A 19,560-nucleotide genomic window follows, 5' to 3' on the forward strand; every position below is an offset into this window, starting at 1 on the left:
CTTTCATTCCTAATTATATATGTGTGTGTGTGTGTGTGTGTGTGAACCTTTATTCTTGATGTCTACAAACGATTGCTTCTAAGACACTCTACAGATACCAGATTCACACTTGCTCAGTCCCTTATATATAATGGTGTATATTATAACCTATGCACATCCTCCTTTGGATTACTTATAATAACAAATAAAATGTAAATGCTATGAAAATCCTTGTACAATATTGTCTAGGGAATAATTATAAGATAGAGGTCTGCACATGTTCCATGCAGACACAGTTTTTTTGGACTACTTTCGATCTGAAGTCAGCTGAATCCATGGATGCAGAACCAAAGACATGGAACTATGGGCACAGAGGACTGAAAGCACACACACACATATGTATTTTCCCACCTCTGTGTTTATGCCTTCCAATTATACACATGATTCAGCTTCTTAAGGCCTTGTTTAAAAAGCAGCTAGCTTTGATTCCTGCCCTGGAAGATAATTAAAGCTATACTATATATACTGAGGTCAAGCCACTCTTTATTGCATTTAACATCCAGATCTACATGCAGCTAATTTTTCTAACTAAATTTACAGGGAAACATATTTCATAACAAATGGTCAGCATATAACAATGCAATATAAAGATACCCTCCGTTTGATCCATCCTATAAAATTTTAAAAACTCTCCAACTCTGCCTTAAAAACTCAATTCCTCAACAATGGATAATGTATTCTTTGGTCTTTTCTTTTTTAAAAAAATAATTATTTTTTATTTTTTTAGATGTACACAATATCTTTTATTTTTTATGTAGTGCTAAGAATTGAACCCAGGGCCTCACACATGCTAGGCAAGCACACTACCACTTGAGCCACATCCCCAGCCCTAGTCTTTTCTTTTTTAAATTTTCTGCTTAGTTTCTTGCAAAGGAATCAAAAATAGGTAATTTATACATATATAACACACATGCATACATATATGCATAAAACTTTAAGTTTCACAACAATCTCATGGGGATAGTTTTGCTTTACTCATGCAATAAATAAGGAAACTAAAACTTTGAAAGACTTAATAACTTTTTGATGTCAGACATGGAATAAATAGAAGAACTGCTACTGGAGTGGAGCTGTGTCTTGTCAATTTTGCAGCATTCACATGTCTTATGTTTTGATGGCTCCCAACACTATCATTGCACATAAGAATATCCAAGTTTAGCTCTATACTCCTACTATTTAGAAAACAACAGAATCTCCAAGGGAGTTTTCATCACAGTCACTGCATAACCCATAAATACCACACCTTGAAGTAGCATTTCACAGCAAAAAAATGACATCTCTAGACCCTGATATGTGGAGACTGTAGCAGGTGCCAGGCAGGGTACCAGACCTCATAGTCGTGGAGAGAATATGATGAATTGTGTACAGGCATCACTTTTTCTTCAACATTTGGGGGAAATTGGATAAATAATTTTATACTAAATTAATGGGGAGTAGACTAATGCAATATATTTTTTTCTCATATGCACCAATGTCATTTCACAAAAATTTTACCCTGTAAATACTTATCCAGGATCTCTGTTGTCTCCTTGCATTTTCCACCCCTATTCTCTCCTTTTTCACTACTGTCTGCAGTGGAAATTAGAGAGGTCAACACTGCATGCTGGGGTCACCAGCCAAGGGCAGTTTCAGACACATGGTACTATCTTGGAGAGGGACATAGAGGAACTACTAGTGTCAGTTTTATTCCTGCATCAGCCAAGCCAGGCCAGTGTGCAGCCATCTATCTCTCCAGAACAGATGAATGGGAACACTGAACTTTCCATCTTAGGTGAGGTGGGTGGGGGGTGGGTAGAAGCCTGAAAATCCACCTGCCACCCAGAACATTGCTTAAATCATGCCACGTTACCTGAGCCAATATCCGAGACTTAGAGCAAGTTAAAGGCAGTGTGTTTTTTTTCCTGTGCCTCTATTAGAAATCAATTTTATATATTAATAACTGTGATACTGTGGAATTTTGATTGCATGTTCACTCTGTACCAGACACAGTGAGGACAAGATGTGTTACTTGCTTTATTTAATTTTACCTTAAGATGATAATTACAGGGTGGATTATGATTCCCATTTCATAAATAGGATGAGGATTAAACATCCATAGCTGCCCACTGGGGAGTGGTGAGCAAGTACTCAACTCCATTTGACACTTAGACTAGAAGACCCAGACAGCAAAGGACCTGTTTCCATATCCAGGCCCAGAGAGCTCCATAACTAGAAACTGTTGAAACCAGCACCCTGTGCCCTTCTGTTCAGTGAGGAGGGTCTGGCACCTGGCAGGGAAGGGAGTCATGGAGGCCAGAATAGACCATAACCATCCTTTTTAGCATTCCAGGTCAATGCCAACCCCATGCCATTAACTCTGAGGCTCAGAACCTCTCTGAGGGCTCCCAAGATGTTCTGTGGTAGGCTCCCACCCATTCCCCAAAGTAGAAAATACCTTCCTAGTTGTGGGGGCTTCAGGACACAGAGAGGTGGAGGACCCCTCACTTGGGATCCCTCTAGTTGCTCTCTGGTTGCATCATCCAAACAGGCAAATATTCTTTCTAGCCCTAAACCGTAGAAATTGTTGACTGTGAAACTGTTGAGAAATGAAAACTGCCAGTCAATTACATGTCTCCATGTTTGATGCTGCTGGACTGTGGCCTGAGCTACTGTTCTCTCATGGGAACAAGTTGTAACCTCGCTTTTTATAGTGCTTTTGGAGAGGAGGCTGATCCAGAAGCTGATGTCCACCAACTGCTTGAGACTAGAATGTGCAGGTCCCCATAGCCAATGCAGTGGTCATGGGCAACTAATAGCTAATCCACACAGTGATTTTATTTATGTAGTTTTATGATTGACTGTGTCTTTTTGGGCACATTTTCCAATTCTCTTCTTCATAAAATCCTGAGTGGGGAAAGAGACTCTCTCTGGATGTCATTAAGGAGAGGGTGGGTGGAGCCCCTTCTGCCGTGAACATCACACCAACTAGGTGAGCATTTTTCCAGAACAGTGGGGAGAAGGCGGCTTTCTCTCAGACGTGCTTTAAGAGTGGGAGGCACACATGCCCTCTGTATAGTGGCCTATGACCTGGGGCTATGATGCATCATCTGCTAGCAGGGCCTCAGGCACAGCAAACTGCGAAGCTCTTTTCCTGCCCAGCTACCCATGTGTTCTATGAACTCTCAGGATGCTTTCCCTCCCCAGGTGTGTTCTGTGTATTCATTCTATACTTTTTTTTGGGGGGGGCATGGGGTGTACTGGGCATTGATCTCAAGACACTCAACCATTGAACCACATCCCCAGCCCTATTTTGTATTTTATCTAGAGACAGGGTATCACTGAGTTGCTTAGTGGCTTGCTTTTCAGAGGCTGGCTTTGAACTCATAATCCTTCTACCTCAGACTCCCCAGCCGCTGGGGTTACAGGTGTGCGCCACTGCACCTTTCTCTTTCTGTACTGTTTCTATTCTATATTCTTTCTTTAGGTTCCTTTTTTTCCAAGTACTTTCTGAAACCGAGTGAAAACACACACACAAAAGCAAAAAATCCATCCTTCCCCCCGAAAAACAAAAAAATAAAAAAACAAGACACCTCAGCATTTTTCCCTGAAAATGTTTAATGTTCAGCTTCTAGAGCCAAGATGTTGCTAATGCAAATCTCTTGGTGTATTTCATTTCCAATGTATAACTAAGACAGAGGGTGTAGGAGGACTGTGTTTCCTCAGTGCCAATACTCATTGATAATTTTACTAATCCAAGTTGGAACATCAACTTTTTTTCTTTTTTGCTGAGTTTTCTGAAAGATTTTCACCCTACTCTTCGTAGACCTTTCTGTCTTTGTTTATTTTGTCTGGTTCTCACTTTCACAAATTTCCTTGGGATGTAATCTTACCCTTTGTTCATCAACTTTTTTTCCCTTTCTATTTAGATGCATTAGCATTATAGATAACTTATATAAAAAGTAGAATTTACAGTTGGCAAATAAGTAGCAAATTTTGCATATGAACAAAATTTCATTCTTTTGAAAAATTTTCAATGAAGGAAATCATATTCATTTTCAACTTTGTTTTTGCAATCCCCTATATATGAACAATAAGGACTGAGGTGAAACAGAAGTTGATGTGTTGTAATCTGTTTACTTTCCTCAGGAGGGATACTAGACAAGATGTTTAACCATGTAGGGGCTGGACGCTTCCATTTCTTGGGTCAAATCTTGGTGAATCTCTCTTCTTGCGTGGCATTGGATCGCTTCCAGGCTGTGGAGTCAGCTGACATCCTGGAATCTAAAGCCCATGAACTCATGAAGAAAAACAACTTCTTGGCCAGTAAGTAAGGAGCAAATATGTTCACAAGGGCACTGCCTCTCCAAGGTGGTCATTTTGCATAGTTTTCCTTAATGTTACCTTATATTGGCTCTAAAAGAAAAGGGGTCTTTTTCAGATAAAACATAAATAAGCAGAAACATATACATGGAATTAATGGAAAGCTGGGCTTCATGCCATAATAACCAATGACATTTTCAGCATCCTGAAGAGAATGCAACTTGATGTATCTGTTTTTACTCTTTTTTTGGACATTATTTTGTGGTCACATTTTTCCTGACTGAAGTTATGCTTTAATTTCCTCTATAGTCTTTATCTTTCACATATTATCTTGATATCCTGGCTGGGGGAAAAAAAGACAGTGGTCAGTTAGATTCCATTATTATATGTGTACCTATTCAAGTTAAGTATAATATATCCTTTTCTATTATTTTTGAACAAAAAAATTATTATTATTTTTATTAATTTGGTGCTGGGGGTTGATCCCAGGGCTTTGTACAAGATAAGTTCACGCTGAACCACTGAGCTACATCTCCAGCCTCCAATTATGTATTTATTTTGCTGGGACCACCATGGTAAAGTATTATAGCTTGGGTGACATAAGCAATAAAAATTTGTTCTGGAAGCTGGAAATCTAAGATCAAGACAACCAGAGAATGGAAATGTTGCACTCCATTTGTGTACAATGAATTGAAATGCATTCTGCTGTCTTGCACAACTAAGTAGAATAAATAAAAAATAATAAATTTTAAAAATTTTTAAAAAGACATTCATTAGTTCCTTTTGAAGATAGTGAGGGACAGATCTTCTGTAAATGTCTTTCATTGGCTTGTAGATGGCTATCTTCTTCTATAGCTTTATATAGTCTTCCCTCTATGTTGTCTCTGTGTCTAGGTTTCCCCTTTTCATAAAGACAATGTTATATTGAATTTGGGCCCACCCTATAGGTCTCATTTTATCTTGATAATTCTTCTCAAGATGCTGTATCCAAATGTGGTCATATTCTGAAGTCCTGGAGGTTAGGACTAAAACATAAATTTTGGGAGAACAAAATTTATCTCATAATAGGGTTTTGCATAAAATGTAAAGAACCCATGTGACATAAGACAGAATCCATATACTTGAGTTATGAGTGCTACATAACCTCAGAGGTGGATTCTGTGCCTCCAGATGCATCTGCCACTTGAAGAAAGTAAGGGCTGATTACTTGAGAAGGCTCACACACTTTTTCAAATCCTCTCCCAAATAAAATACTATCTTTATACTGATGTCACCATAGCATGGTTTTATTAATGAAGATAAAAGGGTACGTTGGACTGGGAATCAGGTCTTGGATCAAGTTTACCACGTATTGCTTATGGAACTGAGCCTTGATTTTGCCCTCCTGGGCCTGGAGTCTCTTCCTGTAGGCGTCGGAGGCTGTGCTGAAGCCCACAATCCACCAGTCTTCCAGTCTGAGCAGTGTGACACGTGTATGCCCCTGCCTAAGTTGTGATGATGCTTTATTTTTCCTTTTCTGCCACTAGGTGTCATATTCAACAGTTCCATAGTCCGCAGGAGAATCAGATCGACACCTCTCAAATTGCCACCCCGTGTCACATATACAATTCGGACCAGCGTCTTACACAGCATGAGAACAGATATGATAAAAAACCCTTCTTGGAAGTTCCATCCTCAGAGTCTACCAGCTGATGGGTTCAAATATAACTACATCTTTGCCCCACTGCAAGACATGATTGAAAGAGCCATCGTTGAAGTACAGACTGGCCAGGAAGCCCTGGAGCCGACCACTCAGACGCAGGCAGCCCCCTACCCATGCCACACCAGTGACCTGTAAGTAGCTATAGTCAAGCCAAGCTTTCCTCCAGTGTCTACCTGCAGGGAGAGGAATTTTGCATTAGGAAAACAGAATAGAGAAAAAGATCCTTAAGCTCTTCTATAGTCATCTCAAAGAGTTTTCTTTTTAAAATCCACTTTTCCTATTACTTTCTTAAGGCTGTTTTTTAAAATATACTTGAGCTATTTATGTAGAAATATGATGGGTAAGATACAGTTAGCCCTTTGCAGCCACAGATTCAACTAACTGCAGACTGAAAATCTTTGAATAGAAAATTCCAGAAAGTTTCAAAAAGCAAAATTTTAATTAGACATGCACCGTACTATATGCTGAATTCTTGTGAATGAAGTGACATAATAGTCATCATATTTGGTAAGACAAGTAGAGATGATTTAAAGTACATGGGAGATTGTATAAGTTTTATGCAATACTGCATTATTTTATAGTGCAGACCTGAGCAGCTGTGGATTCTGGAATCTGCCGGGTATCCTGGAATCAATTCTCTGAGGATTCCAAGGAACAACTTGATGTGATCAAGTGGAATTTTAATTTGATATCAGGCACCTATAGTTTTAAATGTCCGTAGAATATATTTAATGAACAATATTTACAAGAGCTGTGCATGTCTGGCTCCACATGCTGCTTGTCTTCATTTGGGGAAACAGAGGAAGATTTCTTTGTTGGGACAAATCTTTAAAAAATAGGCCAGTGAGGGTTCCAGAGGCCTAGGTCGGTGGCTTGGGAGTGCAGGAAGTAATTATTTAAATTTAGATGGTATGATTTGACTGGAGCCGTCCATAGGAAGAGAGAAAACAGGAAATCTAGTCTAAAGCCTGGAACAGCTGGACCATCTAGAGGACTAGAAAGACAAATTGGCTGTCACAAAAGCAGGTGGTAGGAAGGACAGGACAGGCAGGGTGTGTTTGCAGCATGAAATGGAAGTTGTGGTCATCTAGGACTCACTGAACTTGAGTGTAGACATATGAGTGGGGTTAGACTATGAAAAGACTGTCATGAAAAGGCATTGAAGAGGGGAGCCATACTGCTGCAGGCTGTGGGCCCAGCCTGGATTCCTTCCTCTCTGCATGATGAATGATGTTCTCATAAGCATCCTGCTCCCACATGTGGACCTGAATAACACAGGCTTCGAGTCCTTTGCAATCCCTGGCTGGCTCTGATGATACCACGTTCTGCTGAGGTTGTCACCTCCCGGAGGTGGCTTTGATGATTCCACCTTCTGAGCTTTCTCGAAAGCTCAGTAGAAAGTGAGTGGCCGAAAAATGCGAGATTATTAAAGGGACAGGCTTGAATGTCATGTTAGTTATGAGAAGAGGGACAGACATTTGCCTTCCAGTGAGGCTCTATAGGTAAAGCTCAACCTGCATCCCACCCCTGATGGGGACAGAGCCTTGGGTCACCATGCAGAAGTTGACTCCCTGTCCAGGTGGTGGTGGTCCTGTTTTTTTAAGGACAGATGACTTGATGTCTTACTCTCTCCTTTCTGTCTAACACAACGCACCATACACAATAGCTTATCAATATAATTTTTTGATTGTATATTCTCTTTTTTTGGGGGGGTGCATGAGGGATTGAACTCAGGAACACTTGACCACTGAGCCATATCCCCAACCATATTTTGTATTTTATTTAAAGACAGGGTCTCACTGAGTTGCTTAGTGTCTTGCTTTTGCTGGGGCTGGCTTTGAACTTGCGATCCTCCTGCCTCAACCTCCCAAGTTGCTGGGATTATAGGTGCCTACTACTGTGCCTAGCCTGTCTTTTTTTTTTTTTTAATTAAAGCATTGGCCTGGGGCTGTGGCTCAGTGGTACAGAGCTTGCCTAGCATGTGTGAGGCGCTGGCTTGGAGTTTCAGCACCTCATAAAAATAAATAAATAAAATTAAGGTTCATCAACAACTGAAAAAATATTTTAAAAAATTAAAGCATTATACTTATATATAGTATTTAGGCTCATCCCAACAAAATCATACATGCATGGAGTTCAATTTTAGTTCATGATCCCCCTGCTTTTCCTTCCTGTCCTTCCTCCCCTCATTTATACATTTTTGGAGAACACTTAGTGTTACAGGAAGAACCATCTCTTGGAGGTAAGATTAAAACCTGCCTGAGGGTGCTTATCCTAGTGTGGTGGAGAGAATACAGGGTTGGAAGAAAGAAACCAAGCTGTCATTTTCCCTCAGGGACTTCCTCATTAGACAAATCATTGGTAAGCCTCTCAATTTCCTTCTTTGTGAAACAAAAACTTTTCTTTTTTATCAAAGCAATGATAGTTTTAAGCATTTTTAACTTTGCAAAGTATGCTCTTATAGTATTTTTCTGGGAGGTGACAACCTCAGCAGAAACCAGTATATTCCTGTTTTTGCACAGATGCTTGCTAACAACTCAAATGCCTAAGAAATCTGAGAAATAGTGGCCTCTGTTAGATGCTTGGATAAATCAATGCTTTATAATGCAATTTTTAAAACGGCAAATTTTAGAAAAGTGAAAAGCCCATCAGATAGTCTCCTTCCATCTCCAAAGGATTGCCACCCAGGGAAGAGGGGACATCATGCTTATGTGGGTGGGAAGATGCAAATCCCCTCCAGTCTGGTCCACAGGAAGTGGCTGGGGATTGACTTTGTCCTCCCTGACACAGGATGTGTACCCTGGGAAGAGTGACATACACTCCAGTAAAGACGTGTATGGGATCCCTGAGGTAGACTGAATAATCCTACCTACCATTCATGATGCTAGTTCTCAACAGCAAGAGGGTTGGGAAGGAGGCCTTGATGAGACAGATGAAGACAAGATATTCTTTTTTTTTTTTTTTTCACCTTTTGAAGACAAATTATTGTATATGAGAAACTTCCATGCTTGAAAGCTGGAGTTTGTGAAATGTCTAGGTATGACTCTGATGTCATGAAATTACTTCTCTTAGTCTGCTCACTGGGATACCGCAACGTAACTCCTCAGAACTATTTGTTTTACTTGTTTGAAAAAGGCAAAGAAGCATTTTACGTCTCTGAACGATTTAAATCCTTGAGGCCTCTTCTTCCTGGATGTCTAGTCTCAGAACATCTGCATTTCTGGAGGCTTAGTGTGCCTGCTGCGATTGAGATGCAGTCTGAGATGGGTCTGGAACTCAGCCACCTGAGTAAAAAGTCTAAAGCACAGTTTGGACCATATACCACACTTGTTGAAATATTTGACTGGTTTTCTGTTAATTATTGGACTAGATACATATTCTTTAATTTTTAAATATATAACATTTTATGTGCTATTTGTCAGTGTCTAGCCTTGGGGTGAATCAGTGCAAGGAACAGGTGAAAATCCATGGTATATTGTCACTTATAGTTCAGGGAAGCAGACACTCTACAAATACAATAAGTAAGAAAACTGTATTGGATGTTAAGGGCAATAAATACCAGCATGTTAGGGAGGAGTAGAATGGGGGGCTCACATTAATGAGGAAGCAGAGCTGCAGTTATGCTTGGGGTAGACTCTGGCTGGAGGGAAATATTTAAGTAGACTTGAAGGAGTACAGAAACACAGGGGAAAGTGTGTTCTATGGCAGGGAAAGAGCTAGTGCAAAGCCTCTGGGGCAGGGGTGGTCTGGTGTATGTAGATTCGTGAAAGAGTGCACAAGGGCAAGAAAGGAAAGTCAAAGAGCTGATCACAGATTGTGTGGGAGCAGGTGATCTGAGTGCAATGGATCATGGAAGGGTTTTGAACATGAGTGATGTTTTCAAATCTACATTGTAAAAAACTTGTTCAGGCTGTTGTGTGGAGACACTGTGTAGCAGTGAGAGCATAGAAATTACATGGGAGGCTGATGCAATAACCCAAGTGAAAGATGACTGTGGCCTGGTTTAGAGTCGTGGCAGACAAAGTTGTGTACACAGTGATCGATTCTGGTTGCATTCTGGAAGCAGAACCAACAGATCTGCCAAAAGATTTGATGATAGGTGTCAAGGAAGACTCCCCTATTTTGGTTCAAGTAACTGGATCATTGGAATTATCTTTAACTTTGGAAGCAAACAACTGTGGGTAGAGAAGACTTGGAGGAAAAGAATATAAGCTCAGTTTTACACACTTAATTGCTTTTAGAAACATAAAGAAATGTTAAGAAGAGATTTCTTTTTAAAAAAATATTTACTTTTTAGTTGTAGTTGGACACAATATCTTTATTTTATTTATTTACTTTTATGTGGTGCTGAGGATTGAACCCAGGGCCACACACATACCACAGGGTCACAACCCCAGCCCTAAAAAAAGCGATTTCTTTAGGAAGCTGGCTAGATCCAGTTGGAGGTATTGGTTTAGAGTCTTTACCATTTCAAAGGTATTTAAAATTCAGATTAGATGGCCTTACCATCAGAGGGGAGCGTAGCCAGAGAAACAAAGAGGGCCAAGACCAATGACGTCCCCCACCTCCACCACAAAAAAGGTCAGGGAGGAAAGGAGACTGAGGTAGGAGGAGAGCTTATGGAGTCCTGGAGGCCAACTAGAAGAGTGACTCCAGCAAGGGGGAGTGTTCAAAAATGTGACTCCTGTATAAATAAGATGAAGGGGGGCAATTGACGGGTGGCTTCAGAGGCAGGTAGGTGGGAAGAGGGACATCACATAGGTAGTGGATGGAGGGCAATTTGAACAGAAGATGTGCTCTTTAGAGAAATACGTAGGATGCTAATGGTTTAGAGTCTTTACCATTTCAAAGGTATTTAAAATGCAGATAGTCCAGTAAGAGGGAAAACTGAAAGTAATCATCAGAGGTGGGGAAATTGTGTTCTTGAATAGTTGAGAGGAGACCTCAACAAGTACAGGAACTGGCTCATAGGCAGAAACTTAGCAGTTCATCCAGGAGTATAAAGCCCATCTATTTAAAAATTCCCCAGCTTCCTTGAATCCAGAGCTTACAGAGCTTTCTCTCTCTTCGTGTAATATCTATCATTAACCCACAGACCCACAGTTTTGAGAGGCCAGCGTTGATAATTATTAGGTTGAGACTATAGAGTTGAATAGGGAACAGAACTTTGTGAAATTTAATGTTCTCATCAGTCCCATGATTCATGGGTGGTTATTAAAAGGACAGTTTTTTTTAAAAAATTGACACATAATAATTGATAAGGACAATTTCTGATTGGAACTATATCATATTTCACGAATATAAAGGATTTCAAATGTTAATCTATTGCCTCAAAGAGTAAGTCCACTAAGAAGGTTTTCAGAAAACAAAATCCACAGCAATACTCTAGAATTCTTTTCTATGAAAAAAGAATATTTCTTTCAAAATGTGCCTATTATTTCTACCACAGCTTTTTGATTCCTTCAACTTACAGCATTCTGGATTTGGGTCTAAGAGAATGAGAAATTGAACTTTTGGGTTCTGAGTGAATGATAGCTCCCAGAGTCCCAACATCTGAACTTGGATATGTCTTGCGGGGGAGTGGAGAATAAAGGGTTTACCAAGAGTCATGCTCACAATGTTGGATTCCTGCTTTTAAAAAAAAAAAAAATCAGCTTGCTCCACAGCAGGCACATGAGAGGACTTTTTGTAATATCCATTTTATTTCTTAACCTTGCGCTTTACTTCAAGAAACTTTAGTAAACACCTCTTTTCTATTTGTCCATATCCATTGTTCCTAGAAGTTCACATTCCTAGTACCCCCAAGAGACACTAGAAGCCCCCCTTCCCTATCCAGACTCTGTCCTGTTCCACTGAGTGGGACCTAAACACCAGGTAATTGATGGGAAGTAGAAGAAATGTGCTCTTTAACTTTGTGGCTCTTCACTCCCTCAAGCCCACCCTCCTCATGAACTTGTCTTTCTGCTACAGAGGGAGGAGGTGGAGGAGGACATGTCTTATTAAAGACTCAGAAACTTTATTCAGTTTCTCTGTGTTCTTTGCCCCATAGCAGCAACAATAACCCCTCCCTTAAAACAGCATCACATTTCCAACACTGGCATCTCATCTTTCCTGTTAGGAATTTATAAGCACAGCTGAAGAAATTGAGACTCATGTAGGTTATCTGTCCCCAGGTCTCATGGCATCTACATGGCTTTCATTCCAATTTTCTGATGAGCTTAAGGCCCTTTCATTTTAAGCACTTTGTGAAGGACTCTGGACCAAGAGGCAAGAGCAGCTGCCATTTCACTTCACTTTGTTGGAAAGTCTGGCACATTTTCTTGTATCCCTATCAGAGCTCAAATTCAGCTGCACTTCTTAACCTGAGGTGTGGACATTTGTGACAGTATCTGTGGTCACAACAGGGCAATGTATATTTAGTGCCTGAGGACCAGAGATGCTAAATGTACAGTTCTCTATGGGATGAAGAATAATCCTCACCAAATCCCTAAACACCCTTATTTAGAATCACCACACGCTCTGCCTCTGATATATTTTTTCAATGCCTTCATTCACTTGTATACTTATTCCTCCATTCATTTGTTCAAAAGACATTTTTTTTTCTCCCTCATATTCACTGTAGACATGCATTTTTCTAGGTGCTGGGGAAATGCAGAGATGAGTAATACACAATTCTTGAGCTTAGGAAACTCATTGTTTAACACAGTAGGTAACGTGGGTTCATAACTCTAAAAGAGACAAGACAGGGAGAAAAACTGTTTGCATAGGTCCTGGGAGTGGCAAGAGTGGGTTAATCCTGACTGGTTCAGGCCTTCACCCAACAAACAAAATATAGGAGAATTCCTTGACAAGGAGTCTGACTTACAGATCTTAAATCTGCCTCTTTACAAATGTTGGACCCTGGGAGTGAGTGTTGCTTTTTAAGGTTGTATGATCTTTTTTGAGCCTCTGGAGTCCCTTTAGAGTGTCAGACTTGGAATGATGAGAGAACCAGGGCTCCCCCACCCAACAAAAAACCTTTGGTTTCGAGCTTTGTACTTGCTGGTTGCAGGATGTTGGGCCAGTGATTTGACAGTTTTGAATTTCCATCTCCTCCCCTTGAATGGGATGTTGATTGCTGATTTGCAACCTGATTAGCTTGTAGTACACAGCAAATCATCTTGCTTGAGAGAAGCCCAGACTTGTGAAAGGACCATGGGAGGTGCTTTGAGCAGACCGGATGCTCCCAGTGGCAGCCTGTTCTGTTTTGGGCAGCTCTGACAGAAAGTTCTTCCAACTTCTGATGCTGAAAGTCAGGATTGATTTGATGGCTTTGGATGGTTTTATATTTAGAGGTCTGGATGCATGTGGGCATCCTTCCTTCTCCCTGACTGTCCTGAGTGTATTACAAAAAGTAGGAACATTAGAGAAAGAGCATCCAGGTTCCCCTTTGCTTATTGCTGGGGGAGTGCACATACTTCCATACATAGCTGCATGCTGCCTAAAATAAGTGCCAACGCTCCTTGCTCTCATTTCTCCCAACCTCCCCTTCCCATTCAAGTCACAAATCATAACAAACAGCGGGTGTATTGAGGAAGGCCGTGGAGGTTGGAACTGACAAGCAGTGGGAAGAGAAGAAATCTGCTCTCTCATTTTTCTGAAGGAGATGAGAAGGGGCAAGGTAGTGCATAAGGAAGCAAGAGGCCAGGCACAGAAGTCTGATCTGTCTATAGCCATCCTCCAGCCCCGTTCTGGGCTTCCCCAGGATTGATGGTGATGGGGTGAAGGGAGAGAGGCAGGAGGAGAGGAATGAGCGGATGTGAGGTGGGAAGTGGGGAATGAAATTTGTCACCACCTCACATTTAAACCAAAGTCTGGCATCCTGAGTGACAAGAACAAGAGCCAGTGTCTCTATGTGGTTCTTCTTGTTGTACAGTTTTCATTCAATATGCTCATCACTTTTGTGTCTTTGAACTTGCTGGATGGTGCTAATAGAAGCAAACAACAGATGAAACACAAGTAGCAAGGGTTATTTAAGTGTAAATCAAGGAGGTGCCAGCTGCAGAAAAAGAAGTGGTGACAATTAAATGATTATGAAGATCAGACTATCCTTTTAAAAAGCTTAAATACATAAGAGAGTTTAATTTTTCTAATCAGTGGAGTAGTGCTGTTATGTAAGTTTCAGAATAGAGACAAATACAAAGAAAATTCTGGAACATATTAGTTTGGTTCATGCTCCCCTGATAATAGGATAATCTTATTTCTGAGGTTGCTTAGACATCCCTGACTTTCATATGTTCTTTTTTCAAAATATATATTTTTTGATTTTTTGGTTGTAGTTGGACACAATACCTTTATTTTATTTATTTATTTTTACGTGGTGCTGAGGATCGAACCCAGATCCTTGCATGTGCTAGGCGAGTGCTCTACCGCTGAGCCACAACCCCATCCCTAATATGCTCGTTTTATTGTTAGTTTTATAAATAAATTATTATCTAGCATGGAGAAATAGAAAAAATATTTAATATTGTATTAGTCCATTTTCTGTTGTTCTAAAAATACCTGAGGCTGAGTGATGTAAAAGAGGTGTCCTTAGCTCACAGTTTTGGAGGCTGAAAGCCCAAGATCTGTTGACCTGATGGGTTGGGCCTCTGGTGACAGCCCTGGCCCCCTGGCCCATGGCAGCATTACAACATGCTAGGGACTCTCACAGGGCAAGAATCAAAGGGCCTCCTCAGAACCTCTGCCCAGGGCAGAAGTGGGTGGAGCTAATCAGGTTGTTTTAAACATGAACCCCTTGCAATTATTAAAATTCCAGAGAGGGGATGAAGTAAAAAGTGAAATTCTTTCCCATTCCCCATTATCCCACCTTCTCTGACTTCCTTCCCTCTTTTCCTGTGGTTGCTTGGCTTTTACATATTCTTCTTTCATTTTTAGAATTCATTATGTACATAAATTATTTTACTCTTGTTTTATTTTTATTTTTCTCAAAGAGCACTGTTGGATTTTCTTGATTCTTTTTTTCTTTTCATTGTTTCCTTCATCTTTATCCTTTTATTTTACATTCTTTTGATATATTATATTGTTTCTTTATAACTTGAGACTAATTGTTAATGAATAATTTTAGTGCTTTTCCCTTAAATTTATGTGGTTATCTAAGAAGATGACTTTTCTTTTGATTAGTGATTTGACTGTGACCCATACTGACATGCAGTTAAAAGTTTACTATTTTCTAGATATTTGTAGTATGAGTTTCTATTTTCTCTTTGATTCAATCTTCTTTTCACTTCCAAATGGAAATTCTCATGAACTTTCAAACATATTTAAAATGAGTCAGTTTGCTGATGGTAAGTAATATTAAAATTAAACTATTCCATGAGAGCATATTTTTACCTATCAGATTAACAGAATCAAAGCAGTTGCATCATGTTAAATTGTGAAATTCAGTTGCTAAATCCTCAGTCTTACATTGCAGTTAAAAACATTATCTTTATCATTTCCACTTTGTATTATGGCATTTTTTTGTTCAACTCATATATAATCTACTTTTGTGATTGATTCATGGGAACTGACAAGAATTTATAATTTGCTATTTTTAAGGTTGAAAATTTAATTTGTGATAATTGTGCTTTCTTAGAATCTATCTTTAATTTATGCCGTATTGATCTGTGTTAGTGTTATGGCCCCCATTACTTGGATGTCACTGTCTCTTTCCTATGGAGTTTGATTCTTGAACTTCAGTGCTCTGTGACTTTGTGCATCACTATGTAGAACCATGTTATTTAATGCTTGAGGGGCAGAATTCTAATTTTGCTGATTTTAAAATGATGAACTCTGCATTTTTATTCATTTTTTAACTTCTTTTTCTTCCTTCCTCTCTGTACTTTCTTTCTTTACTAGTTTACTTTTATTTATTTGGCATTTCCATTTGCTTGCTATGCCTTATGCCTTAATTATCCTTCCATTCAAAACCTTTCTAGAGTACTTTCTTTCAGTTCTCTCTGTCTCTCTCTTTGTTACCCTCCTCTCTCTCTCTCTCTCTCTTTCTCTCTCTCTCCTTCCTTCACTCTCCTGTCTCCCTACACCCTATCCAACATACACATCTTATAGTCTTCTGTCTTGTTTCTCATATACTTATCATTTGCTTTTAAACTAATATTTAGGTTTTGTTCCAGTGGTTACCTTTATAGTTATAACTTTATATAAAGAATATCAACACTTTATTTGAGGAATAAAAAAGTATTTTATTTCATCATATACTTTCTTTTTTCCACTCTGTAATATAATTGATATTATTGTTTTACTTAATGTCATCTTCCCTGTTGTTAAAAACATTTATCTGTATTCTGCATTTGCCAATATTAAAAAACAAAACAAAACAAAACAAAAAAACAGCCTTTGGTTTTGTCTTGAATGGACTTGACTTTTCCTCTCTGATTCATTTCCCCTAGTCCTTCCATTTGTTTTTCATATTATTCTTACATTTAGGGAATATGACATTTCTAATCTACTTTGACACTTTAATTTACATTTTTGTTTTATTCTTTCTTTTACTGGAAAACATATTCACTGCTTATCATCAGCCCTTTCACTGTAATTTGCTAGTCCTAATGGGATAAGCTGAAGTTGTCTTCTAGCACTTTCCTTAAGATGATCTCATAAGATAGTATAGTGTTCTCTTACCTAATTACTCTTTGGAGCATTTGTATTTAGAAGACATCTTGGCTGGATATGAATTTGCTCACACTTTCCTTAATGTCTTGGCCTTTAAATGTTACTGTGGAGAATACTGAGGCCACCTTGATATTCTGTCTCATATCTGATTTGGTAATTCTGACCAGGTGCCAGTAACTTGAAAAGTAAATAAATTTACTAGAATGTATTTCATCATTGACCATTCTGGAATGGTTTTCTGTGATATAGATAAATCTTAATGCACAGTTTATATTTTCTTTTATGGAACCCCTTATTGTATTTTAGCTTTACCAACTTGCTGTTTTACAATATTTTGTTTTTAAAATGATGTTATTAGTACATCATAGTTATACATAATATTGCAATTCGTTTTGACATAATCATACATGCATGGAATATAAATGGACCCACTTCAGTCCTCAGTACTTCCTCTTACCCTTCCCTGCTTTCTTCTCCTGTTTTCCTTCTGATACTCTATTGTAGTCTTTCTTCCATTTACTTATAGAATTTTTAATTGTAGCTTTATAGGTACACATCAAGGGCTTATCAATTTAGTTTATCATTTTAAAGAATCAATTCTTTGTTGCATTTATCCTTTGTATTGTCTTTTTATTCTCAATTTCATTAATTTTGGCTCCAATCTTAATCATTTTCTGCTTTCTACTGATTTTGGAATTAGCTTGTTCTTTTTTTTTAGGACCTTGAGGAGCAACATTATATATATAATCTTTCTATTTTTTTAATGTAGGCACTTAATGGTATAAACTTTCCTCTTAGAACTGCCTTCATATGATCTCAGAGATTTTGATATGTTGTATCTCTGTTCTCATTTATTTCTAAGAAATATTTTATTTCTCTCTGAATTTTTCAGTGACCCTCATTCAGAAGTGCATTATTTAATCTCCATGTTTTAAAGTGATTTCTGTTTTTTATCTTGTTGATTTCTAAGTTCATTCCATTATAATCTAATAGGATACGAGAAATTATCTCTCTTTTTCTGGTACTTTTTAAAACTTGCTCTGTGTCCTAAAATACGGTCAATTTTAGAGAAAGTTCTATGTGCCACTGAGAAGAAAGTGAATTTGGTTGTTGATGAGTAAAATATTCTCTCTACATATCTGTTAAATGCATTTCATTAATAGTACTTTTTAGTTCTGAAGAGTTTTTACTGAGTTTTATGTCTGGATGACCTATCGATTGGTAAAAGAGGTATGTTGAAGTTATCCATTATTACTGTACTCTGCTCTAATTTATCCTTTATGTGAGTACTATTTGTTTTATGTACGTAGGTGGGGTATAAATATTTACAATCATATCTTGTTATAGAATTATTTCCTTAACTTATGTGCCAGGCAAGTACTTTACCACTGAGCCACATCTTAGCCCATTAATGATTGTGTCTGTTTTTTTAAAAAATTTATTCTACTAATCTATGACTTGATTGGAAAGATGAGAGCATTACATTCAGTGCTATTATAGAGAGGTTTTTTTTTTTTTTGTGGTGGTGCTGGGGATTGAACTCGGGGCTTTGTGCATGCTAGGCAAGCACTCTATCAACTAAGCTATTTCCCCAGCTCCCAAGAGATGATTTTTATTGCTCTTCAGTACCCAAAACTGGGAGAATAACAGATATTGGTGTACCCTCTCCAGTTTCCAGTATCAGCACCACTTTGAGAGAAGATCCTAAATTCTACTAACTACAATCACTTCAGTGTAAAGCCATGTGCAAAAATTCATGTAAAATGTTTTCCACAGTTCCTGCAATCCGAGTATAAAATCTTAGCAATGTTCTGAAATAGGTGGAGAAATTAGTCTTTAAAGATAGCAAAGTCTCTTGGGGCTGAGAAGGGGAAGAGAGAAACATAGGGCAAAGAATAAAAACAAGGAAAAAAGAATATATAGAAAATATTAATCCAAATCAAGGTAAAAGAAGAAAAAGATGGGTGTGGAAATATTTGAGGCAGGAGCAGGTAATCCAAGAGGGGAAAGCAGAACTAAGAAGAGCAAATGCAAACCTGAGCTAGGAAAGAACAGAATGATTCCAGTTAATGCTTTAAAAAATTAGAGGAAATGAAGTCAAATGGGTTGAAGGCATACTATTGAATAATAGGGGAACATTAATCAATTCAATATGAAAAGTAATATCCATGAGACCAAAATTTACATTAGATTGGTTTATGATAATCCATGCCAACATGTAGAAATTTCTTTTTTTTAATTCCATAATTCTTTTAAATTCTTTGTTTCCTTTAGTTGTATTTCTCATAACTATTTTCCATGTAGTTTGTCATATTGTTTTATGCAGTATCTATTTGCTCTGTGTTTCTTCCAGTTTTATCACCATTTATCTGATGGGCATATTTTTTCATCTATATCCTTTTAAATTTCTTCAGTTTATGTTTCACATCATTTTGGTATCTTACCCTCTCATCACTAAATTCTAATAATTCTACTATATTGGATTCTCTCTCTCTCTCTCTCTCTCTCTCTCTTATTGACAAGAAACACAGGGAACAGAAGTTCATGTAACAGAAACCCTTGAAGAAGAAAAACAAAACAGAAGGGAAGGAAGATGGTAGAGTGGGTCTAGGCAAAGGAACTTTCGTATTTGAATATTTAAAAGTTGATGACCCAAAATATTTTCAATATTTTTATCTGCTCCATGCCACCATCTTTTTGCATGCATTTGTTAATTCTTCAATTCTTAACCCCTTTTTATTGTGGTGAAGATAGTGTGCTAGATTTTTGTTGCTGTGATTGTTGCTTATCTGGAAGGAATTGGGGATTCCTGACCTGGTGTCTGCAAGAAGTTCCTATTGATGTTGAGGACCAGGTGACATTAGTGG

The 19,560-nt window shown here is 38.4% G+C and overlaps 1 protein-coding gene across 1 annotated transcript in view; it reads left to right on the forward strand.

The window, feature by feature from the left end:
* The window catches only part of Abca13 (ATP binding cassette subfamily A member 13), a 427,810-nt gene that overhangs the window by 145,586 nt on the left and 262,664 nt on the right, over positions 1 to 19,560 (forward strand). The window contains exons 30-31 of the mRNA XM_076864534.2: positions 4,165 to 4,341; positions 5,865 to 6,171. Of these exons, the coding sequence (XP_076720649.2) occupies positions 4,165 to 4,341; positions 5,865 to 6,171 (484 nt within the window). The remainder of the gene's footprint in view (positions 1 to 4,164; positions 4,342 to 5,864; positions 6,172 to 19,560) is intronic.

Source organism: Callospermophilus lateralis, chromosome 1, assembly GCF_048772815.1.
Source record: "Callospermophilus lateralis isolate mCalLat2 chromosome 1, mCalLat2.hap1, whole genome shotgun sequence".
NCBI lineage: Eukaryota > Metazoa > Chordata > Mammalia > Rodentia > Sciuridae > Callospermophilus > Callospermophilus lateralis.